The 27526-nt window shown below is 37.8% G+C and overlaps 1 protein-coding gene across 4 annotated transcripts in view; it reads right to left on the bottom strand.

Annotated features, from left to right (window-relative positions):
• The window catches only part of LOC105474828 (thiamin pyrophosphokinase 1), a 391525-nt gene that overhangs the window by 146324 nt on the left and 217675 nt on the right, over positions 1-27526 (bottom strand). For all 4 annotated transcript variants that reach the window (XM_011729642.3, XM_011729643.3, XM_011729641.3 and 1 more), the window contains one exon: positions 20458-20553. In XM_011729642.3, coding sequence (XP_011727944.2) covers positions 20458-20553 — 96 coding nt within the window. The remainder of the gene's footprint in view (positions 1-20457; positions 20554-27526) is intronic.

Here is a 27526-nt window from a genome sequence, read left to right as displayed (position 1 = left end):
AGGCAAAGGATTTAAAGACATTTCTCAAAAGAAGACATAGAAATGGCCAACAGATATGTGAAGAAATGCTCATCATGGTCTAATCATCAGATGAATGCAAGTTAAAACCACAATGAATTATTACCTCACAACTTTTAGACTGGCTATTATCAAAGAGTTGAAAGATAAGTGTTGGTGAAGATGTGGGGAAAAGGGAACCCTTATACATATACTTTTGGTGGTTTTACAAATTAGTAGAGCTATGTAAAGAAATGTATAGAATTTCCTCTAAAAACTGAAAATAGAATCACAATACGATCCAGCAATCCCACTGCTGGGACCTACCCAAAGTAATGGAAACCAGTATGCTGAAGAGATCTGCATTCCCACATTCACTGCAGCATTATTCACAATCGTCAAGATGTGGAAATAACCCAAGTAGCTACCGAATGGGTTAAAAACTGTGGTATCTATCAATAATGGAATATGATTTAGCCTTTTTAAAAAAACGAGGAAATTCTATCATTTGTGATGTAAATGAACCTATACAAGCCAGAAACAAAGAAACAAATAACTGTCTGATCTCATATGTGGAATCTATAAAAGTCAAACTCATAGAAGTAGAGAGTAAAATGGTAATTATCAGAGGCTGGTGGATGGAGGAAAAACAGACATTGGTCAATGAGTACAAAGTTACAGTTAGAAGAAATAAGGTCGGGTGTTCTATTGCACAGCACAGTGATGACAGTTAATAATGTATTATATATTTCAAAATAGCTAAAAGTGAGGATTTTCAATGTTCTCACCACAAAGAAATGATAAACACTTAAAGTGATGGATATTCACATTATCCTGATTTGATCACTCCACAATGTATATACAGGTATCAAAACATCACGTTGTACCCCATAAACATATGCAGTCAATTAAAAATTTAAAACATATTGGGAGGCCGAGGCGGGCGGATCACAAGGTCAGGAGATCGAGACCATCCTGGCTAACACGGTGAAACCCCGTCTCTGCTAAAAATACAAAAAAATTAGCCGGTGTGGTGGCTGGCGCCTGTAGTCCCAGCTTCTAGGGGGGCTGAGGCAGGAGAATGGCGTGAACCCAGGAGGCAGTGGAGCTTGCAGTGAGCCGAGATCGCACCACTGCAACCCAGCCTGGGCGACAGAGTGAGACTCTGTCTCAAAAAAAAAAAAAAAAAAAAATTTAAAACATATTTGGCGCACATTCACAAAGGTACTCAGCACATACCTATTATGCCATATTTTAAATATATGAAATGTAAAATATCAATTTCTGACTGCTTTCCATATATTTCCTACTCTAAAGTCAGGATGTTTTCCACGGACCTTTTTGTTTACAAGATGACTGGGAGGGGAATAAAGGTAGCCTGTGGTTTTCATATGCAATCCCATCTAGCGAAAAGAACCTTGAATCCCTGGATTAAAACATTGGAGGTCTAGTTATAGCACTGTATGCTACTTAAGTAGCCATGAACCACATATATGTAACATAATCTCCTTGTGATCTGGGTCACTCATCTGTAAAGGTAGGGGATGCACTAAATTCATTATCACATTTTTCAAGATTTGTTTCACTTATAAGTCCATACAAGGTTCTCTGTTTGCTACCACAATAAGTTAAATAGTCATAGTATGTATTTAGTTTAGAAAATAAATGCAAAACTCAGCTTTGCATTATTTACCTTAATAGAATCATGACAAGACTGGTTGACGGACATACAGCACCAAAAGAGAAGTAATTTCATTTTTCTATTATAGCAGTAAAAATCTTTCAGTAAACAAATGACAAGTTTTACTCCATTTGTCCTCAAAAAGACTTAGAGACAGTATGAATGAAGTCTACAGCAGGCACAGTGGCTGTCAGCATATTTTAATTACATTTACTTTTCATAAATTGAATTCTAGAAATGCATAAATGGACAATTTCTTTGTGGCTCTCCCTGAAAGATAGGGTTATCATACAATTTAATGTACAAACTGAGACACTTTTGAAAGTAAAAAGGGGACATTATAAATAAATTACACCAAGAATACGGGCACAAACTGGAACTATCCCATGTAAACCAAGGCATATGTTTACCCTACTGTCTGAGAGCTGCAACTAACGTCAGCATAGCCAACTTAACAAAATTAAACACTAGGGTATAAAAAATTTAGATTACGCTTAATAAGCTTCCTTTAACTCTCAAAGATGTGTGCTGCACTCTAGTGAGGCTTCAATAGAATAATGAAATTCTTGGTTTGTTTGATCCTATAATTTGAAGATGGAAGAGCCAATTCAGGGTTTGGAGGAATGAGTGGGATCAAGATAGAGCAAGAACAAATAATTTGACTAAAAAAAAAGCAATACTAAAACATGTTTTAGTAAGCCGATAAAATAATTCTACTGATTAATACGAAGCTCAATGAAAAACCAGAGAGAAAGTAAAGAACTCGTATTTTATAGTACCAAAGTACGTTATATGAACAAACACAGGATACATCTTGTTGCATCTTGTCAAGCTAGGGAAGCACTACTACAGGGATCCTGTTTCCATTTCCAGCAGGCTACATTATAACGTAAGGTCTAGTTTAGTGTAAGCATGTTTGGGTGAGATAGAAATAATGTCTCTTGCCATGGCAAAATTTTGAGGCTTCCATTCACAGATAAGAAATCCAAGGAAATTCTAGATTTTTCTCGAATAATTCTTATTTCATCATCCCTGTCACAGCCTTAATTCAGAAATCATAATTCTCACATGGATAAATCCACTGGCCTTCTTATCTACAATGCTGCCTCTATAACCAAGGAGTCCTTCAATTGGTTATGACAGTAAGTTTTCCAAATATTAAATCTGAGCTTTCCAATGTTCTGCTTAAAGTTAGGTATTGGTGCTGGGCGCAGTGGCTCACGCCTGTAATCCCAGCACTTTGGGAGACTGAGGCGGGCGGATCATGAGGTCAGGAGATCAAGACCATCCTGGCTAACACAGTGAAACCCCGTCTCTACTAAAAACACAAAAAATTAGCCAGGCGCGGTGGCGGGTGCCTGTAGTCCCAGCTACTCGGGAGGTTGAGGCAGAAGAATGGCGTGAACCCGGGAGGCGGAGGTTGCAGTGAGCAGAGATCGTGCCACTGCACTCCAGCATGGTAGCCTGGGCGACAGTGCGAGACTCTGTCTCAAAAAAAAAAAAAAAATTAAGTATTGGTTCTCCAGGCTCCACAAGATGAAGTCCATTTGCTTCCATAATAAATGACATAAATAAATCACATCTTCAACTCCCACCCCACATTTACATTCTAGAAATACAATCAGCCCTCTGTATCCAGGGGTTCTGCATCCATAGGTTTCAACCAACTATGGATCAAAAATATACAGAAAAAAAAATTGTGTCTGTACTGAACATGGGCAGATTTTTTCCTTGCCATTATTCCTTAAACAATACAGTACAACAATTATTTACATAGTATTGACATTGCATTCCGTATTATAAATAATCTAGAGATGACTTAAAGTATACAGAATGATATACATGGGTTACATGCCAATACTATGCCATTTTATATCAGGGACATGGGCATCCACAGATTTTGGTATGCACGGTAGGTCCTGGAACGAATCCCCCATAGATACCAAGGGACAACCATACTTTCATTCTCAGAAAACAACCAGGCGTGGTGGCTCACACCTGTAATTCCAGCACTCTGGGAGGCCAAGTCAAGAGGATCACCTGAAGTCAGGAGTTTGAGACCAGCCTGACCAATATGATGAAATCCCGTCTTTACTAAAAACACAAAAATTAGCTGGGCATGGTGGCATGCACCTGTTATCGCAGCTACTTGGGAGGCTGAAACAGGAGAATCGCTTGAACCCGGGAGGCGCAGGTTGCAGTAAGCCGAGATCACGCCATTGCACTCCAGCCTGGGCTACAATAGCGAAACTCCATTTAAAAAAAAAAATCTCAGAAAACATCACAAGATTTCAAACTTTAGTGCTAAAACTATCACCTTTCCCCTCCTTTCCTTGTAAAGCATGTAATTACTGTAAGTATTTCCCGAAGATGCCCTACCTCTACCACCAAAAAAAGTGAACTTGGTTGGATACAGTGTTTTACTTTTCTGAACTCTTAACACAGTATTATTAAGAAATGTCATAAAAGTGTTGTCTTAGCTCGGGCTGCTTTAACAAATTAGACTGTATAGTTGAACAACATTTATTTCTCACAGTTCTGGAGGCTGGGAAGCCCAAGAGCAAGGTGTCAGCAGATGCAGTTCTGGTGAGGACCCTCTTCCTGGTTTGCAGATGGCCATCTATTCATTGCATCCTCACATGGTCACGGCAGAGAGTAGAGATAGAGCTTTTTTCATCAGGGCTAATCCGATTCATGAAGTCTCGACCTCCATGAACAAATTACCTTCCAAAGGCCCAACCTCCTCAATCACACTGGGGAAATTTTCGGAGACACAAACACTCAGTCTATAACACATGATTATAAAAAACCCTTTTTTTCAACATGTTATTTTAGGAAAAAAAGTGTTTTTTAAAAAGGGGGAGGAACACAAACATGAAGAGTCAGCAACGTATACAAGCTTCTTTGCATCTGAAAAACTGAGGGCGCTGTGATGAGGATCTGTGCTAAGACACGTGTCTGCTATAAACCATAATCCCCTGGTAAAAGTTTTAGCATAAAATCCCAGGCAGTCTATACCCTCATTAACCCTCTAGCACTGATGGCCCCGTACCTCTCTGGAGAGCTCAGCCAAGGGACTCCAACTTCCTTGCATAAGTGGAAAAAGAAAGTCTTGCTGGCAGAGATCCTTGACACACTAAGATAGGAACCAGCAGTAGGAGAGTCCAGGAGAGACTGACCAATCCAGTAAAGTTCTCTGCTAGCTTGTTAAAGGAAGCAAATGTAAATATTGCCTGAACCAAGGGTGTATGTGTGATTATTACATTCTCGCAGGACTGCCTATTCTTTGACATGCCAGAATTAAGGGGTTTATCTTTAACTTTGAATACTCAAAGTAAACACTGCCCTTATTCTGGTAAGCCCTTACCATACCTTCAAGACTCAGCAGACTGACCACCTCCACTAGGAAGGAGTCTTTGAACACTCTAGACTGGAAAATGTTTGCTTCCAGTGGGCTTCTCATCCATCCTATCAGACTTCTACTGTAGCACTACTGACAGTGTATCAAGATAATCTGATTACAAGTGCATCCACCCAAAAGACAGGAAGGTCTTAGAGTCAGAAACTAGGTCTCATTCAGTTTGCATTTCTCAATCCATAATACTTAGCAGAGTGCCTGGCACATGCATAATAGATGTTAGCTGAATAGTTATAGTTTTGAGGTTTCAATTTTGTCAAAAAAGATTAATCAGCACCAAGTACATACTTTAAAACTAATTTCTGAGGTCTCTATTCCTTTCTCAAATTCTTGATGGAGAAAATGACTAAAGTATTGTTCTTCAAAGAACACGGTAATTGGTTCTTTTATTACTGTCATTAGATTTTCCATCCTTCAATGCAGCTTGCATACAACCATTACATTATTTTTCTAAATTGCCTTATGATTTTCTGCTCAAAAATTTTTAATAGCTTATGATTATCTATATAGATCAAGGCTCAAATTTCTTATCTAGAAATTAAAGGTTCTTCATATGTTGACCCCGAACAACCTAAATCTGATGACTGCTGTGACATTTCTCCTCCTTTAGAGCACTCCCTAGGTACACTGGATGCAGTGCTTTTATCATAGGTGTGTTCTGTTTACCCTCAGATTGCTTCAAAGAATCTCTGAAAGCACGTTAATTTCAGGTACTCCGATCGTGACAGTGTATAGGACAATGACAGAGAGTTCACTCCCTGAACAATGAAAACCTTTTCTGATTCACCCTGGGCAATGATTTTGAATCTTTTAATTAAACATTTCAAGACTGGCTGCCTTATGATTTTGTAATAATCATGTAATAACAGTGCTTTCCTCACAAAGCTGTCTTGAATATTGATATTTCTTTGATTAACTGGACTAGAGGTTTTCAAGCCAGATCAATGAGATCCCTATAGATGGGACATTTTTTGCATATAAACAAACACAAGAGTGTTATATCTAGAAAATGTAGAAATGTGTTATTTTTCTTCCCCATATAAATACACCATGGGACAGGAGGAGCAAATACGCATGTATTTACATTTCCCTATATCAGAAGTGAGTGGTAAGGAGAGTTGAATGGAATAAAAAAAAGCACACCCTTGTGGGAAGTTTCTTTTTTAACATAATTTTATTCAACTTATCTTTGCTGAAAATTAAATTCTTTGAGGAGAAGAGTAGGAATTATGAGTAAATAACAATACATAAAATCAGGGTCTGTATAAACAGCATAGATATAAAACCTACTAGAGGTAATTATGGTGTCCAAACCTCTCACATTCTCAGGATATGAAGGTATTTTAGTGAATTCAAAGGTATTCCTTTTGAATTACAGGGGTTATGAGGAATGAAAAGATCCATTGTTTATGGTTTAGAATGGCCATAATACCTAGTGGTATTAAAGTGTGTTACGCCATCTTTAACACACTAGGTGTTTAGTGTAAAATGAAAAATAAAAGTGTTTAGTGTAAAATGAAAAATAAAAGTGTGACTTATATTCAGAAATAATTAGCTATTTGGAGATAGACTTGAAAGGATATTACAATTTTCTTTTTATAATTAGCTATTTGGAGATAGACTTGAAAGGATATTACAATTTTCTTTTTCTTTTTTGTTTTCTTAGACAGAGTCTCACTCTGTCGCCCAGGCTGGAGTGCAGTGGCGCGATCTCGGCTCACTTCCAGCTCCACCCCCCGGGTTCACGCCATTCTCCTGCCTCAGCGTCCCGAGTAGCTGGGACTACAGGCGCCCACCACCACGCCCGGCTAGTTTTTTGTATTTTTTAGTAGAGACGGGGTTTCACCGTGTTAGCCAGGATGGTCTTGATCTCCTGACCTCGTGATCCACCCGTCTCGGCCTCCCAAAGTGCTGGGATTACAGGCTTGAGCCACCGCGCCTGGCCATACAATTTTCTTTTATAAATGTTGCTTGGTACACAATTGAAAACATCCCAAAATCTACTGTTGAAGTCCTACTCAAAAAGTACCAAGTACCGTTTACTCTGGCTAAAAATTCTCTAACATACATAAGGCCCCGCTAAAGTTGAATACCTGAAAGCACACTACAGTCACTCCTTCCCTTTCCACGAAAAATGGGTTGATAGCTCAGAATCTGTATCCTTTTTCATCAGTCACACCCACCAATGATCAAGTTGCCAAAAGACAATTTTCCAAGCCACTTTGGAACCGATTGACTGTGATAAAGACATGCTCTGGTCCCAGGAGATTAGTATATCTGTACTTGTGATCATTTCTTAATAGCAACTATCCTCTCATCATCATGATTTGTTTTAATCTATTTCTTGGTGGAATTCAATCATGAAATAAGTCTCAGTTGCATAGTCTCATTGAAAGTGATATATGAAACATCTAGCTTCCATGTCTGCATAAAATAGATTTGGCTATTTGTACTATTTTTGGTGTATTATTTCCCCCAAAGTTGAGTGGTTTAAAACTCTCTCTATTTTTTATTGCCCAGTTATAACAGGTGGCCATCAGACTTGCTGTAGTGCAATCCTTAGATCTAGCAATCTGGTGTAACATACACAGTTTATGTTAATTATCCCCTTTCCACCTTCTGAGAGAATAGCATTTTGATTGCAAATTTGACACTTTGTCATTAACACTCTGGTTTCTAGATATGCACTGGACCATTTCATAATGCCAAATGACAATGTTAAACATGTTACTGCAGTGACATTAATTAAATTAAAGTGTATTTCTTGCAATGCAGTAAGTCTGCTTCATAAGTTGAAGCCACCCCCAGGCTGACCTGAAAGTGATAAGCAACGCTATTTGCTATTTACCTTAAACATATTCCATATCCATGAGCATCACAGTAAATCTGTAATCTGGAATAAAATATTTGTTCAAATAATAATTTCCTCTCTAAAAAAATTTCCTTTATTTATATGGATGCTTTACAAAAAAAAAATCAGAATCTTTAGGGTCAATCTTACAGGCATCTAAATCCTCTAGTAGAAATCCATGAGGAAACAGAATTAAACTGCAATCAATAGAACTTGATTTAGATATTCCTATTTCCTAATATGTTTCAAGATATCCTGATCCAGTTGTTCATACTGAGAATTATATACATCGACATATATGTTCACGGGGGAAGGTACACAGCAGATTCAGGAAAGAAGTTAGTATCATCTTATTTCCACTCCATGAATCTGGATTTTTGTATGCCATTTTCTGTTATGAAACAGCACGTTAACCATGGAGGGCTAAGTACAAATGGGAAAGCAGACGGCATGGATACAACATGAACTTCTACTTCCAGCTACTAACAGAGGAGACGGATAGAGAGTGAATACTATAGCATTCCATCTTCTTCCTTAACTTAAATGGAACTTTCTGAGATATCTAGGCTCATCACCTAACACAAAGCAAAAAAAAAAAAAAAATTACATGCATCTCTTTTCTTCATTACCTATTTAATCAGCACTAAAAATATATCAATCTGACATACATAGACCTGTCATGAGCAGTAACATCATTCCAGTTTTTCAGTCATGGCTTAAACTATAAGCCACACATTTATTTTTGTTTGTTTGTTTTCGAGACAGGGTCTCGCTCTATTGCCCAGGCTGGAGTGCAGTGGTGCGAGAATGGCTGAACTGCAGCCTTGACCTCCAAGTCTCAAGGTATCCTCTCCCCTCGGCCTCCCAAGTAACTGGGACTAAAGGCATGCACAACTACACCCTGCTCATTTTTATTTGTTTCTAGAGACGAGGTCTCACTATGCTGCCCAGGATGGTCTCAAACTTCTGGGCTTAAGCAATCCTCTGCCTTGACCTCCCAAAGTGCTGAAGTTGCTGGCATTAGCCCCTGTGCACAGCCCCAAAACATTTCTTAAAAATATAGACACTATTATCATTGTGGACAATCATAATTATAGATATAGGGACTACCACATGTAATATTCTCTGGCTAAGGAATATACAGAATGAGGACAAATTTTACAATCTACTAAGTAATTTCAGGATGTTCTATTATATGTGCACTATTGTTACAAAATTCCTCAATATATAGTTTCTTTCTACATCTGCAGTTTCTGCATTCTCACGATGCTGTAATTCAAAATAAAATACTTCTTTTCATGTAAGGTCAGAGTGTGTTTTGAAGAGGAGCCTCACGCCAACCAAATCTGGAATTCTCTGCATTAATAAGAAATTTTATCTGGCCGGTGAGTCATCAAGCTGAGATTCCTGGTAAGCAGATAAACTTAACCCTTGTCTTGGGGCCTATAAAAAGCATGCTTCTCCTCTGGCAGGGATGGATCAGGTTGCCACAGCCTCTAAGGTAGTAAGCTTTTTATATCTGCAGCAACATCTCCCAAGTCACTTCAAAGCACTGGGTTTATCTATTTTCTCTCGTTGCACAGCACTATAAAAAAGATTGCTGATCTCTAAGAAGGAGAAACAGAGACGTGAATTCCTTTTTTGAAGGCTTCTCCAAAATGATCTAGGAAATAGCCTAACACAGGATGATGCCCAGAAATCTTTTCCTTAGCTTTGCTTCTTTGTCTGATACTTAGCTTGCACTGCGTTTGTTCCAAAATCTGAACATATAAGTAGTTACTTTGGCACTCAACAAACAGAACAATGTTGTTATACACTAAAAAGCAAGGAGTGGTGTATATAGACATATTTATGTGTAACTGAATGGTTGAATATATATAAAATGAATACATGTGTCATGTTACTTTCTAGAATCTTATAAAAATTATCAATTTAAGCTTACCGTATCCCTTTGAGGTACACAGGCACAGGCAAAAAGGTAGTGAACTTGTCATAAAAGTTATTACAATGCCTCAGTTACAGAGCTGATGTTGGAATTGAACAGTATTCCTTTCATTGTTTCTTCTTCAAGAAAGACAGCAAGATTTATTATTATCAAGTTCACGATGGCAATGGCATATGAGACAACCTTCATGTATTCTCATGTTTTAGCTCTCGATTTTTACAAATAACTTAGAACTCGGAAGAAGAAGCAGGTCCCAAAAGTTATAAAATACCAATTAAGGAAATGAGAGGAAGATATTATATGAACTGTACAATTTTTACTTACACACAACATACATCCTACTGAAGTTCCTCTGCTATAGGTATAAATACTGAAGGTATTTATAATCAAATAATCATACATAATCATATAATAGTAGATATATAACCATTTACAATATAATTATATATATTCATATAATAGTAGATATAATAATGGATATTTCCATGTACTGCCAAAATAAAAAATTTTTCAATGGATAAGTTCTGTGGCAATAGAATGAGCCTTGTTAAGTCAAAGCAGATACTTAATGTTTGCTAACTTTTGGTAAGAGTTTGTTACAAGATTCTTCCGTATTTGTAACTACTGATTCATTTAATAAATATTTATGGAGTGCCCACTATGTGTTTTAATATGTTTACAGGTGCCAGGTATAGTTTTAAGTGCTGAGGACACAGCAGAGTACAAACATGCAGAATTCCCTGTCCGTGTGAAGTTTATAACACATTGAATGAATATGTAATAGAAATATCCTAAATATGTAGTATGTCAGATGGCGACAAGAAAATTGAGCAGGGGAAGATATAAGGATGGTTCAACCAAGGCATTCAAGAGGTAGAGTTGAGGGGTGCTGCCTTAAATATGGTGTTCACAGAAGGCTTCAACATGAGCTTCAATTTCATTAGAAAAAAACTATATTATTCCATTTTCTCAAAGAGGAATTATATATCTAAATAACTGCAGAGTAATCTATCCAAAAGAAGTCGAATCTATTCTGAAGAGGCAAGTTACAGTATTTATTACAGTAGTCTAAATCAGTTTATGGTCACCTGTAAATCTGTCTCCTCCATTAGACTGAAGGCTGTTTGAGATCATGGACTTAGTCATGAAATCACAGCATACTGACTTAAACAGAACAGTTATTAAGTAAAAGTGTGTTAAGCTGACTCGAAGAAGATACCTAATATTCTCTATGGTATGTCTAAGAGGAGGAACTTTGCCTGTGGAACTCTAACATGAACTTTTGCCTAATCTTAGGGTAATATATCCTTTCATGAGCATAAGGCATATAATGTCCATACTAGGATTAGCAAGGGTAGAGCAGATCCTTCCTTTTTACTCCACACAAAGGCAACGTACAAAAATAGTTACCTGGGTTGTACATCTCACTCTCTGTTGGATTCTATTAAATACAGAGATATATTTAATATATATAGGTTCCCTGGGAATAGGGGAAGTTCCAGACCTCACCTGGGAAATACATTAACATGTAAGAAGCTCTCAGTTTAATTCAAGTTTCTGATATTGAGAGTTCCTGTAAAACTAGAATATGTCCAAAAAAAAAAAAAAAAAAAAAACCCCACAATACTATGTTGAGAGTCCCATGAACCTGGGTAATAAACTGTAACAAATGGAAGAGATTTCTAAGACATAATCTAATTCTTAAGTGATATTATTCCACAAAATCTATTACATTTAGTTGCACAAGAGTGTATTACTATTACTATCACCACTATCGCCAATTTTTAAAATAAGGACTTCTTATGGAGCAGGCACTGAACTATGAACTTTACTATGAACTATGAACTTTACTATGTAATGCTCTGTTATAGGTGAGTTAGTATTCTTTCTTTACATATGAGAAAATTGAGGCTTAAAGAACTTAAATACTAGCCGGGTGCGGTGGCTCACGCCTGTAATCCCAGCACTTTGGGAGGCCAAGGTGGGTGGATCACCTTGGAGGTCAGGAGTTTGAGACCAGCCTGGCCAACAAGGTGAAACCTCATCTCTACTAAAACTACAAAAACTAGCTGGGCATGGTGGTGTGTGCCTGTAATCCCAGCTACTCGGGAAGCTGAGGCAGGAGGATCACTTGAACCCAGGAGGTGGAAGTTGCAGTGAGCCGAGATCATGCCACGGCACTCCAGCCTGGGTGACAGAGTGAGACTCTGTCTTAAAAAAAAAAAAAAAAAAAAAAAAAAAAAAAACGAAAATGAAAAAAAAAACCTTAAATATCTTTCTACTGTCATGCAGCTAAAAAGAGTGCCAGGCCTATCCTGAGCACCCGAATACCTGACTTCTAATCACAATGCTTTGAAGATTAACATTTTATTAAAGTTTAAGGTGGTAATTATTACTTTCAATAATAAGCATATTCATTATCACAATTGGTAGAGACAAGCAAGATTCTAAAGCACCTGGATACATGTCACAGGAGAACTAACATGGCATCAAGAATGCTAGCAAGAAGAGTCCTGCAGAAAGTTCTATATGCCAGCTAAGTTTTAGCATAATGTCCTTTGGAATTTGCATTGATGTTATTAGAGATGCATTTTTTCATTAAATACATATTTCTTAAATACATAACAATGAGAGACAATAAAAAATTTAAAGCAGATGTACATTTAAGATATATGATATGAATTTTGGTAAGATAATGTACTGAAGGGGGCAAGCAGAGGCTAATAAAATAACCCAAGTGAGAAATGATAAATGTTTGAACTAACATAGCGGCAACAAGACTGCAAAGATAAAAGTGGGCACAGGACAGAGATCTGAAGAATTTCAGGGAACTGTGACCAACTGTTGAGGGATAGTAGAGTAAAGCATAAAATTACTCTTAGATTTCTGCCAGGCAGGTGGATGGTAGCGCCATTGAATGAGAAAGGAAATACAAAAAGACAAAATGAGGTTCTTGTGAGAACAAAGATGAATTTTGTTTTAGACAATAAAATGAAGCTCCTCTGGTCTTCCAGTTAGCAAGGAGAAAACCAGCTTTGGAGTTTAGGATTAAAGGTACAAATTAGGGAGTTAATGAATGGCACAGAAGTGGTAAGTGAAGGCCACGGAAACAAGATAAAGAGGAGAAAAGCAGGTATGTCAGAATGTCAGTATAGGCAGTGCCAGAGAAAATGAGAGGCTGAAGGAGACGAGGATGGAGACTGACAGGCAAGAAGGGGAGGCAGGAATACATAGCTTACTACTTCAAGAGTTAATCCTGATAAAAACATATCTAGTGGCAGTTCTACCTTTGACAGAGTCTTAACCGTATTTTTAAATTTATCCCCTGGGAAAGTGGGAAAGTTGAGAGCGTCTGGGCTGTCTCCATAGTTTAAAGACCATCAAATGTCTACCTAAGATTTTCTACCAGGCACAATTTTCATGTAAAACAGTTGTCTAAATATGCAGCAGAAACTCACAATTTGAAATTTCCTGAAGAAATATTTTAAAGGTGGGAGAGTCCATCAAAGGCATTGGTTTTTTTTTTGTTTTTTTTTGTTTTTTTTTTTTTGCCTAAGTACTAAGAAACACTTGCCTTTATTCTATATTACCGTGAGACATTCAACAAAAGATTACACCTGTTCTACGATAATAGCATATTTTAAACAGTGAATACATTTTCTCAATGAAGTGTTGTGTTTTGGAATAATTTTAGATTTACTAAAAAGTTCCAAAAATAGTACAAGGAGTATACTCTTCATCCAGTTTTCAGCAGTGTTAACATCTTGTCTAAACATGGCACATAGGATACAACTAAGACTGACATTGGTCACTACTATTAACTAGACTTTCAAGCTTATTCACATTTCAACAGCTTTCCACTAATGTTCTCTTTTTCCATTACACAACAGAAATCAGGTTAACATACTGCATTTAGTTGTCATGTCTTCTTCATCTACTCTGGCCATAACAATTTCTCAGTCGTTTTTTCTTGGCCTTAAAAATGTTGGTCAGGCATTTTATGGAATATTCTTCAATTTGGAGTTCTTTGACTACTTTAAAGGTTAAAGTGGAATTATGGATTTTACAGAAGAACTCCACAAGTGCCCTTCTTAAATTATATCCATGTAGGAAGGTGTTATTAATATGATATAACGATGTTAATGTTGTTCACTTGATTGACGTGGTATCTGCCAGCCTCCTCCGCTATAAAGATTTTTTCCTTTTCAGAATACATTTTTATACACACACACACACACACACACACACACACACACATATTTTCCTTTAGACCATGCCAAAGATATCAGTTCATGAGAACAAGCTGTACTGAGACACTGGAGTACCTGGAAAGAAATCTCTTGGGGTACTATCATGGTTTTTCCTGCAACCCCATCAGTCACATCTTTTTATGCTGCTGAGTAATTAGTCCAATCAGACAGTTAGCCTTAAATTTTATTTTCAATTGAGGAGAATGTTCATATTTAGTATGAACATAAAACAAATCCACAAGCCCATTACAAAAAAATAATGTACACCTAAATCCAATACTGATAATTAGAGGATATAACAAAATATTCTAAGTTCATAATATTTGCTGATGTATAAAGATAATGTATCTACCTGAGAAATGCCATGTAGAAATTAAATAGAAAGACTACGCTTAACAGAGTCCTAATGGTCAAGAGTCAAGAAATTCAATTTGGACATAATCAAATAATACAGAAATGTCTTAAGACATGTAAATCACAATTCAGTACTTGCCCAGCCTATTAGGAAAATAAAATATATATATATAATATTATTTTCCCTTCTAATGTTGCTTTTATCTTGCTATAACATCAAATAAAATACAGTGTTGACCTTCCGAGTTAAATGTAAAGTCAGGTGGAAGCTCACAGATACTCCATTTCCTCAGATTTAATCACTCTGCCCACTTTTTAATGGGGTTGTTTTTCTCATGTAAATCTGTTTAAATTCCTTATAGATGCTGAGTATTAGGGCTTTATCAGATGCACAGATTGCAAAAATTTTCTCCCATTCAGTAGGTTGTCTCTTTACCGTTTATAGTTTCTATTGCTGTGCAGAAGCTCTTTAGCTTAATTACACACTATTTGTCAATTTTTGCTTTTGTTGCAATTGCTTTTGGCATCTTCATCGTGAAATCTTTGCCTGTGCCTATTTCCTGAATGGTATTGCCTAGGTTTTCTTCTAGAGTTTTTAGAGTTTGGGGTGTTACATGGAAGTCTTTAATCTATCTTGAGTTGATTTTTTGTATATGGTGTACGGAAGTGGTCCAGTTTCTGTTTTCTGCATATGGCTAGCCAGTTCTCCCAGTACCATTTATTAGGGATCTAATAGGGAATCTTTCCCCCATTGCTTGTTTTGGTCAGGTTTGTCAAAAGTCAGATGGTTATAGGTGTGTGGTCTTATTTCTGGGTTATCTGTTCTGCTCCACTGATCTATGTATCTGTTCTTGTACTGCAGCCCTGTAGTATAATTTGAAGTCGGGTAGCATGATGCCTCCAAGCTTTGTTCTTTTTGCTTAGGATTGCCTTGCTTATCTGGGCTCTTTTTTCAGTTCCATATGAATTTTAAAATAGTTTTTTTCTACTTCTGTCAAGAACGTGTTAGTAGTTTTATTATTCAATTATTCAATGGGAACAGCATTGAATCTATTAATTACTTTGGGCAGTATAGCCATTTTCATGATATTGATTCTTCCTGTCCATGAGCATGGAATGTTTTTCCATTTGTTTGGGTCATTTCTGATTTCTTAGAGCCATGGTTTGTAGTTCTCCTTGAAGAAGTCCTTCACTTTCCTCGTCAGCTGTATTCCTAGGCATTTTATTCTTTTTGTGGCAATTTTGAGTGGGGAGTTCATTTATGATTTGCTCTTAGCTTGCCTGTTGTTGGTGTATGGGAATGCTAGTGATTTTTGCACATTGATTTTGTATCCTGAGACTTTGCTGAAGCTGCTTATCAGCTTAAGAAGCTTTTAGGCTGAGACAATGGGCTTTTCTAGATATAGGTTTATGTCATCTGCAAACAAAGATAGTTGAACTTCCTCTCTTCCTAGTTGAACAGCCTCTATTTCTTTCTCTTTCCTGACAGCCCTGCCTAGAACTTCCAATACTGTGTTGAATAGGAGTGCTGAGAGAGGGCATCCTTGTCTTGTTATATAATAACTCTTACATTTCAAGCCTCCCCACATAAGTTAGATGCTTCTTCACAACACACTATTCTTTGTCCAATCTAGTATATAAAGTAACGGGCTTTAAATACTTCTCTGGGTCTTCACTTCTTTATGAGGGCTCCCATGTCGTGTAAAATTTGTATGAAATAAAATTTTATGCTTTGTTCTTGTTAATCTATCTTAGGTGAATTTAATTCTCAAGGCCTAGCCAGGACCCTATGAGGATGGAGATAGAGTTGTGCCCACTCCTACAAAGTGCTACCCGCACTCTGTGTGCACTACAATAATACTTCTTGAAACACTCTTCTCCCCTTTTCTGTCTGATATAGTCTGGATGTTTGTCCCCTCCAAATCTCATGTTGAAATGCGATCCCCAATTTTTGAGACAGAGTCTCACTCTGTCACCCAGGCTGGAGTGCAGTGGTGCCATCTCAGCTCACCACAACCTCCACTGTAGGGGATCGGTCAGGGTAGTGGGAGAAATTACAAAGATAAAGTTATAGCAAATAGACACAAACCTTCTTGGAAGGCCAGCAGGTTTGCGTAGCTTCAGTAAAAGATTTGGCTGAAGGGAAATGAATTCTCTTAAAAGCTTAGGGCACAGATACATAGGAATGTAGAGGAGTTTATCTAAATAGCTGGTTTACTATGTGGTCCTAGGACTTTTTCTAAATAGCTTGTTTACTGAGTGGTCCTAGGACCAACCTTTGATCATCTGCGGGCTCATGACTGTTCTCTACTCAGGAGGTCGACAATGTTAATTACCCTCTAGTGGTGTTTACTTGAGAACTTTGTCATTTAATCTGTACTAAATAAATGTGAACTTTGCTGTCTTATCAAGGCCGAAGCTGCAGACTCAGGCAGCAGAACCCCTTAGCCCCACTGACAGGCAAAATATCTGTGTCAGTGTATGTCTTTCATCTGTCACTGTGTCAGGGTCTGTGGGTCGGACCTGGCACTCTGCCTCCTGGGTTCAAGTGATTCTCCTGCCCCAGCCTCCCAAGTAGCTGGGACTACAGGCGCGTGCCACTGCCCCAGCTAATTTTTTTATTTTTAGTAGAGATGGGGTTTCACCATGTTAGCCAGGATGGTCTCGATCTCCCGACCTCGTAATCCGCCTGCCATGGCCTCCCAAAGTGCTGGGATTACAGGTGTGAGCCACCATGCCCAGCCAAGAGAACTGGTTCTTATGAAGAGCCTGGCATCTTTCTTGCTCCCTTCTTGCCATGTGACAGGCCTGCTGCCCCTTCACCTTTTGCCATGAGTAAAAGCTTCCTGAGGGGTCATGAGAAGCCAAATAGATTCTGATGCCATGCTTGTACAGCCAGCATAAGCATACGCCAAATACAGCTCATATCTATAAATTATCCAGCCTCAGGTATTCCTTTATAGCAACATAAAATGGACTAATGCACTGTCTAGCTCCCATTTGCTTATTATGTCTCAGTCTTCTCTAAAAAGCCTGTCCCCCAACTGTGTTACGTTCCACTCTCCTGTATGTTCTTGTAGTGCATAAAACGTACCAAACTTTCAAGGAGTACTTCTTATATGCAAATACTGCTGTCGAGTTATGAATAAGCAGACCTGAGCTCAGCCTCATGGGCTGTACAGTCAAGCTGGCAAGAATGACTTTAGGTAAACAATGAGAAATAATTAATAAAATGATCAAAATTGTTCAGAATGCCCTAAAGAAAAAATAAAGGAGGGTATGGAAATGTAGAGTAGCTAAACCTAACTGCGAGTGATAGTTGAGGACAGCCAGTCAAACTCTGCCATGCCCACTATTCTAAGTGAAGTAACTCAGAAATGGAAAACCAAATACTGCATTTTCTCACTTATAAGTGGGAGCTCACCTATGGGTGTGCAAAGGCATAGTGATACAACGGACACCGAGGACTCAGAAGAGGAGAAGGTGGGAGGGGGTTGAGGGATGAAAAACTACCTATTGGGTACAACGTACACTACACTGGAATAACAAGTGCACTCAACTCTCAGATTTCAACAATGTGCAATTCATCCATGTAACCAAAAACCACATGTACCCCAAAACCCATTGAAATAAAAAATATATAAAGATAAATAAATGTATCAGACCTAAAAAAAAAAAAAAAAAAAAAAAAGAAACCCTCCAGCATGCATGGGCTAGATTAAAAAAAAAAAAAAGGAAAAACAGATTCCAAGCAGAGGGGGCAACATACACAAAAACACGTTAAAGCAGGAGAGAGGAGAAAATACGGCATAGTTTAGAAAAAAGGAGAAACACTGGTGTAGGATGGGGCTGGAGAATGCATTGGGCCCAAAGCATGTTGGGGCCTGAGGCAGCACAGGCAGTGCACCACTGCATCGCTCTTCAAAAAAGAACTCACTGTTGGGTTGTGTAGAGGCCAGTCATCCGTTATCAGCCCGCTGCAACCCCTTCAGGAGGCAGCACATCATGCCACCAAGTCTGTACTCTTCCCTGGCAACCTCTGAGCCAAGTCCACACTCCTCATGAGCACCCTCTAGTCTGTGACTAAGCACAGTTGGAGTACAAGGTTGTTGCTATTTCTGCCCAATGCAAGGGTCCTCTAACAGCTACTCTTGCTCCCAGACTCCCCACCAGATTGGCCAAGACTGTCAGATTTGTTTCCAGATCACACCCTCATCTCCTAGTTTGGGGCTCTCTCTAGATTTGGGCCTTGTTGAATTTAAGATATGATGATTTGTTTCAAGGCTCAATGACAGAATACTATTATAGATACTATCAGTTAGACACAACGCATTAGACTCACATAATTGCATCACAGCTTTTAATCATGTCAGTGGAGGTGCTGGGAAAAACAAAAGACAGCTGTAATATTTACATTTTTTTCCCTAAGAAACACCAAATCAGTGATATCTGGATGAAATAGATAACTCTCAATCGGTTGTTTTCTGCTTTCATTAAACAAATGTTTAATTATATCAGTTTACTGCTGGAAATAGCACAATACATTTGATATAGTTCAGCAAAGCTACAACAGAGATGAGAAATGTTCACTCAATTATTTTTGTTGAGTTCGCAGATCAAGCTGCTTGCCAATTGTGATAGTTAACAAGGTTTTACTTTAAAGGTAGAAAAGAATGTACTACTTACTGCAACTTAGTAAATATATGTTAGAGTGTATCTTTAACAAACTTTTGCTAGAGAGTAAATTTTGGTTAGAGCTGCTGCTCTGATATCTATCCCATCCTGCCAAATATGTATTAGCCATGTAGTTTGAATAGATAAGCCACGTGGATTGATCCCACACCTGGCTCCAGCCCAAGACAATCAGGATTCTCTCGTTCTCCTTTGCCAAAAGCAATAGTGGTTTAAAGGAGAGATCTTAAGGGTTAAGTCCGATGATGGTGGGAAGTGATGTATCCCCCCAGCTCTATGCCTTAATCCCCCTACATGTGAAGGGTAAAATGTTACTGCAGGTGGCAGTTGGAGACAAAACCTACAAAGCGGAGCCGAGATAAATAAAAGAAAAAGAGCATGAATTCTGATTGAGCTCTGTCTCAAGACTGCCCTATATCACTTGGTATTGACGCAGGTTGACATGTATTTTCTGTTACTTGTACTATCAAAATCATTGTAATATACAAGCGTGTTTTCCTACTTTTCTTGGTTTAAAATTACACAACTGATCATTCATCTCAGCTTAAAACTTATTGCCCTTGCTAGTGCAGGGGAAAAAAGGTCAATTGCCATTCGATGCTTCAGGTTTAATTTTGAAGCTCTTCATTAAACACAGTCTTAAAATACTTTGCATACCATTTCAACAGGTATCAAAAAATGAAGTATAAACTTGTGTACTAATTAATGCAATTAAACATTTGGATGCTAGGTGAAAATCAGTACTGAAAACTTTAAAGAGCACAAATGCAAGAAAATGCAAAGCAGTAGACTCTTCTCTGGCTTAAAAAAAGTTGATATTCATTTAAATAAAAATTTGCAATGATAGCTCAGGGGCCACATCAAGGTCATATTTGTTTTGCCTGTATAATATGCAAATAGACATAGTGCAAAAATACATAGAGCTCTTCATGGCAACAACCAACTAGAGACGAATAGTAGCTAGTCACTTTCAGGCAAGAATGAGTCCCCAGTTTTGATTACTTGGCACACGGTCCAGTTCAACCATTTTATTACCATGCCACTGTAAGATGTTTACATTTGTGTCCCCTGGTTTAAGTGCACACGTTAATGTTTTGACAGCTAAGTGCAGATTTATCTGCTATACGGGGGGGGAACCTGACAGCAATTAAAAAAAAAAAAAAAAAAAAAACAGCACAAAAGTAAATATCCATTTCAGCTGAGTGAAAAAAAAAAAACAGTTTTTTTTCACATCCTTTGGAATAACCATCAAATACATGTATATCTTACCTTTAAGTCTTTTTCTTCTATCTTCTTTTGGAGCACTTTAAGGCACTTAGTAAAGTCAGTGTGGTCTTGATCAGGAGTTGAAATAAGCTCACACCCCTATGTATTAAAGTAAAAGAAAAGGTAAGAATAAGTAGTAATTTCACCCTTATGAATAAGATCAAGAGCTACAAAAGTAAAGATAAGGTATCAATAGACATATCCTATTATGCCTTTACAATTCTCATATCAGTAGAATCATTATCATTATCTTTTTTATTTCACATCATAGGACGTTTCAGGAATGGTATTAGAGTGTTACAATAATGGACTGATTATGACAATCGTTTTACTTAAGAAAGTAGAGATTATACTACATTAACGGGTCTTTAAAAAATACTGATGTGATGACATTCACGATTAACATAAGGACTTTGATACATGTATAATAAATTATATTCTCAGCTACCTGAAATTAAAATGAAACTATTTTGATGAAACTTTGAAGTTCTTTAAGCAGAAATGACAAGTTTACATGAATGAAAAAACTAATATGAATATTGAAGTAATAATAAAACTTCATATTTTAAGTAAAATCAAGACAGCTGTCCTACAATATTATTTGATAAAAGCCTCTTTCTCCCTTGTGAGACACAAAACAAGGAGTTATGCCTGTGAAAATATGTCTCCTGGATTATCTTTTGGACATTATGAAATGAATTTATAAGTTCTTTGCCTTCTCTACAAGATAACTTACCCAGTGAAAAACACTGAAATATATTTATAAGTATGAAGCCACAAAAGTGCCAGTTTGTTGGCACTAGTGAACTTGGATGGCTAAAGAAACCATATTTTTGAAATGACACCTTTTCCTCCAATGTCATACAGAGGCAAAGGTACATAAAAGTGAGCACGATGGGACTTCAGACTTCTTAATTCAGGAATAAAACAATTCTTGGACTCTGACAAACAGCTGAGTAAGGGAAAGTTAAATATAATCTAGTATATAAAGTTGCCATTCAAAGAGTTTTCAAGGATACAAAACACCCATACTGCCTCTTAAATTATTCTAAGAACCATTCTCGGTAGATTTAAAGGTTCTTCTTTTACTTCAAGGTCTCTTTAAATGTGTCAAGCTCAACCTGTGCTTCATTCATTTATGACTGTCCTACAATATAGTGACCAATGAAAAAATTAATTTCTCATCATTCAGAAATATATTATGCTCTAAAAGATGTATATGTCATCTTTACAAGATCATCGACATATACTTTCTTGACCCTAAAAGAACATTGAAATTTACTATAATCACCAAGCAAGGACATAAAGAAGTGACCCTTCTCAGGTTAACACTCCTAAAAAAGAAGATAGAAGCATATGGCAGGGCATACAGGATATTAGCATGGTTGAACAGAACAGGCTGCCACCAAACCAAAAATCATTATGCTGAAAGTTCCTTAAGGGCAGGTTCATTCATTATTGTTTCCAGTGCCAGGCACTGGTTTGTTGCATAGTAAATGTTCAATAAACGTTTAAATAATATTCTTGAGGAAGAAAATGGATTTTTACAAATACATTTATAAAAATGTACACTGGCTAGGGGGTACAATCGTACAGTGTCTTATTGCTAAATATACCAAAAATGACAATGAAAGTTGTCTTCCTCTTTTAAATGCTGACAATAGACATACTCACCAAAAACGAAATAAAATTTAAATGGCAAATAGAAACAACATAATGGATGATTAATAGATCATTATCTGCCTTCACAGAATCCACATAGAAAGCCATGGGGAAAATGACAGTTAAACAAAACCCAAGAAGTAATCTGTCTACCACTGTAACATTTTGTAGATTAAGAAAATAAAAACAAGAGATAAAAACTGATTTGCTGACAACTGGACAGCTAGGTAGTAATTAGCAGCAAAGCCATGAGTAGAAATCCTATTTATTTACTCTCACAAAGTAAAACAAGTTCTGAGATAGCTGATTGAAAAATGTCATATAACATCTCTAGAGTTAGTTTCACAAGAAGGATACTATACAAGAAAAGCTACTTGAAACATATGAGCAAGGCGGGAATATCTTACTTTACCTCATCACTTACAATAAACACATAGAAATGCTTGGCTCAGGACATGGAGAGAGATTATTAGCACTGAAAAAATCAGACTGAATCTAAGCCAAGAATTTCTATAAACTTGTTGAAGGTTTTTAACTGCTAAAAAAGCAGCCATTCACAAGTTGAAATGGTTCCAATCTCATCACAGACTGAGAACGAACTCACTAGAAGTGGAAATAGCTCTAATAACAGGGCAGCGTCCAACAGTTAGAAAGGAGGCCTGCAGAACAAAATCTTAACCAAAGTGCAGTAACAGGCCTGTGGCCAGCTAAGGACGTTTTTGCTGTTTTCTGGTTCTTAGGGTAACATTAAGATGTAAGAGAGGAGAAACAAAGATAAAGATGAGACACTACCAAGATCCTGCAAACAAGGAATAATGTAGAAATACTCTAAGGTAACAAGCAATACTCACCTACTATACATTAATATTTATGATTATTTTATACAGAATAAAGCCCAATTTCCTAGCGTCAGAAGCACTGAGGTGCTGTGAAAAATTCCACTGATACGATATTTTCTTAAAAAAAAAGACAACCCTCATACTCACTATCCAAGGACTGAGAAGATATTAAAGGCATGAAATTTAGCGAAGTAAGAAAGTATATGACTTTCTAATAAGTAGTTTGTAATGTTAGTTTCCTAACAGAAATGCACAAAACCTAGACTTATGATGCCAGTGAGTGGGAATTTTTGTTTCAACTACTTCTATCTTTGATTTTTTTTCTCAATTACATAAAATATGTTGTTTTTACGATACGATGTATTATGCTATGAACCAACAAGTGGCTCCACTTTTCAGATTATACTTTTGCGTTTTTGGTTTTTTCTTTTTGAGACAGGGTCTCTTTCTGTCCTATAGGATGGAGTGTAGTGGCACAATCATGGCTCACTGCAGCCTTGACCTTCCGGACTCAAGCAATCCTTCCACCTCAGCCTCCCAAATAGCTGGGACTACAGGCATGCACCACCATGCTCAGCTAATTTTTTTGTAGTGATAGGGTTTTGCCACGTTACCCAGGCTGGTCTCAAATTCCTGGGCTCAAACGATCCTATGGTCTTGGCCCCCCAAAATGCTGGGATTATAGGTGTGAGCCACCACTCCTGGCTAATTAGTCTTAAAATATAATTTTTCACATATACATGGAAAGAGTATCAAAGACTCACAGGAATAGAAAGATAAGAAAAGTCATCTATTGAGTGGATGATATTTTTCGTGGAACTCAAACAAACGATTATGATTTACATGAAAGAATAAGGGACCAAAAAAAAAAAAAAAAAAAAAAGCAAAGGCAATCTTGCAAAAGCACACAGTAGTTGAACTTGCCTTTCCAGTTATTCTGACATACAAAGTAATTAACATAACAGGGTATTGGAAGAATGAAACTGTAGAATATTAGCACCACAGAAGCATAGATATTTGCTTGTGTGATTCACAGCTGTCTTCTAGGAACTAGAACAGTGACTGGCACAAAGAAAAGTGTTCAATATATGGTTGGTAAATAGATAGCTGAACAGAAATGGAAGACAGAAATATACACAGATGCATATTTGAAATGTACTAGCAAAGTCTCAAAACATTTACAAAAAAAAAACAGAAAAGAAAATGATTGCAGTAGGTAATATTTTAAACAAGGTACAAAAATAAACATAAATCTGAAGAGAATGAACTGATAAATTCAGCTACTTTTAATTAAGTCCTTTTTGTCATCAATAAACAATATGCATAAAGTAAAAAAAGAAAGCTTCAAAATGAAAGAAGGTATTTTCCATGACCATAACTAAAAACAAAAGGTTACTATCCAGCATACATAAAGAATTTATAAAAATCTATAAAGAATAACTGGATGGAAAAATGGGCAAAATATTTCACTAGGCAAGTTAAAGAATAGCAAACCTGAAAAAGCCAATTGTATTAGTCCATTTTCATGCTGCTGATAAAGACACACCCTTTATAAAGACATAAAGACTGGGCAATTTACAAATGAAATAGGTTTAATGGGACTTACAGTTCCACGTGGCTGGGGAGGCCTCATAATCATGGCAGAAGGAAAGGAGGACCAAGCCATATCCTAAGTAGATGGCAGCAGGCAAAGAGAGCTTGTTCAGGAAAAAACTCCCCTTTTTAAAACCATCAGATTTCATGAGACTTATTCATTATCACGAGAACAGCACAGGAAAGACCTGGCCCCATGTTTTAATTACCACCCACCAGGTCCCTCCCACAACACGTGAGAATTCAAAATGAGATTTTGGTGGGGACACAGTCAAACCATATCACCAATACACATGAAAAAGCCAATAGACCTGTAGGACTGCTTGAGTGCAGAAAATTGAGACAAGCCTCGGTAACACAGCAAAAGCCCATCACTACAAAAAAATTAGCCGAACATGGTGGTGCACACCTTGGGTGGCTGAGGTGGGAGAATTGCTTGAGCCCAAGAGCTCGAGGCTGCAGTGAGCCATGAAAGCAAATACACAAAATATTTTAATAGGCAAGTTAAAGACTAGCAAGACAGAAAAAGCCAATACACATGAAAGGATGTTGATTTTCACTAGAAATCAGATAAGGCCAAATAAAAATCACTGATATACATTTGTCATACCTTACATTAACAAAAAAACTTGTGGCATATTTAAACAATGGGTTATTCTATGACAAAAAACGAATGAACAAAAAAATCACAGAAGAATAAATGATACATTCATGAGGTATAGAATCACACAGGCAGTACAACTGCATATATATACACAATGTAAAAACATGCTTATTACCTTTACATAGGATTTAGTGTTGCTTTTGTTAAAGTATTAAGAAATATAAGAGAATAAAATTAACCATGAGAAAGGGTCACACAAGTCTTGAACTGTATAGGGAGCGTTTATTAAGTCAGGTTGTGGTTACAAAAGTATTTGGTTTATTATTTTTTATACTTGTACATACCTTAAACATTTCTGATATGGTTTGGCTGTGTCCTAATCTTGAATTGTACTTCCCATAATCCCAATGGATTGTGGGAGGTACCAGGTGGGAAGTTCTTGAATCATGGGAGCAGTTTCCTCTATTCTGTTCTCATGATACTGAGTCTCATGAGATGTGATGATTTTATAAGCATCTGACATTTCCTCTGCTTGCACTTACTCCATTTTGCCTCCCTATGAAGAAGGTTCCTGCTTATCCTTTGCCATCTGCTATGACTGTAAGTTTCCCAAGGCCTCCCCAGCAAAACAAAACTGTGAGTCAATTAAAGCTCTTTCCTTTATAAATTACCCAGTCTTCGGTATTTCTTCATAGCAGCATGAGAACAGACTAATGCAGTAAGTACCAGGAGAAGGGTGCTGCTGTAAATATGCCTGAAAATGTAGAAGCAACTTTGGAACTGGGAAACAGGCAGAGGTTGGAACCATTTGGGGGACTGACAGGACAGGCAAGTGTGTGAAAGTTTAGAACTTCCTAGAGACTTCGAGGGTTAAGAAGACAGGAAGATGTGGGAAAGTTTAGAACTTCCTAGAGACTTGTTGAATGGCTTTGACCAAAATACTGATAGTGATATGGACAATGTAGTCCAGGCTGAGGGGGTCTCAGATGGAAATGAGGAACTTCTTGGGAACTGGAGCAAAGGTGACTCTTGCTATGCTTTAGCAAAGAGACTGGTGGCATTTTGCCCCTGCCACAGAAACATGTGGAACTTTGAACTTGAGAGAGATGACTTAGGATATCTGACAGAAGAAATTTCTAAGCATCAAAGCATTCAAGGGTAAGCAGAGCATAAAAATTTGGAAAAGTCACAGCCTGATGATGCGATAGAAAATAGAAACCCATTATCTGGGGGACAAATTCAAGTCGGCTGCAGAAATTTGCATAAGTAATGAAGAATGCAATGTTAATCCAAAGGCAATGGGGAAAATATCTCCAGAGAATGTCAGAGATCTTCACAGCAGCCCCTCCCAACACAGGCCCAGTGGCCTAGGAGGAAAAAAATGGTTTCATGTGCTGGGCCCAGGGTCCCCCTGCTCTGTGCAGCCTCGGGACATGGTGCCCTGTATCCTAGCTGCTTCAGTCCCAGCTGTGGCTAAAAGGGGAAATGATTAAGCTTGGGCCATTGCCTCAGAGGGTCCAAGCCCCAAGTCTTGGCAGCTTACACATGGTGTTAGGCCTGAAAATGCACAGAAGTCAAGAACTGAGGTTTGGGAACCTCTAACCAAGATTTCAGAAGATGTACACAAATGCCTGAATGTCCAGGCAGAAGTTTGCTACAGGGGCAGAGCCCTCATGGAGAACCTCTGCTGGGGCAATGCAGAGGGGAAATGTGGAGTTAGAGCCCACACACAGAGTCCTGACTGAGGCACTGCCTAGTGGAGCCATGAGAGGAGGGCCACCATTCTCTAGATCCCAGAATGGTAGATCCAGCAACATCTTGTACTTCCACCTGGAAAAGCTGCAGGCACTCAATGCCAGCTCATGAAAGCAGGAAAGAGTGAGGCTAGTCTGTACCCTGCAAAGCCACAGGGGTGGAGCTGCCCAAGGCCGTGAGAGCCCACCTCTTGCATCAGCATGACCTGGACATGAGACATGGAGTCAAAGGAGATCATTTTGGAACTTTAAAGTTTAATGACTGCCTTATTGGATTTTGGACTTGCATCGGACCTGTAGCCCCCCTTTTTTTGGCCAATTTCTCCTATTTGGAATGTGTGTATTTACTCAATGCTTGTACCTCCATTGTACCTAGGAAGTAACTAACTTGCTTTTGATTTTACAGGTTCATAAGCAGAAGGGATTTGCCTTATCTCAGATTTGGACTTGGACTTTTGAGCTCATGCTGGAATGAGTTAAGACTTTGGGGGGACTCAGGAAGGAGTGATTGTGTTTTGAAATGTGAGGACATGAGATATGGGAGGGGCCGGGGCCAGCATGTTATGGTTTGGTTGTGTCACCACCCAAACCACATCTTGAATTGTAATCCCCATAATCCC

Source organism: Macaca nemestrina, chromosome 4, assembly GCF_043159975.1.
Source record: "Macaca nemestrina isolate mMacNem1 chromosome 4, mMacNem.hap1, whole genome shotgun sequence".
NCBI classification, from domain to species: domain Eukaryota; kingdom Metazoa; phylum Chordata; class Mammalia; order Primates; family Cercopithecidae; genus Macaca; species Macaca nemestrina.
The sequence above is the reverse complement of the archived record's forward strand: the minus strand, read 5'-3'. Positions and strand labels throughout refer to the sequence as shown.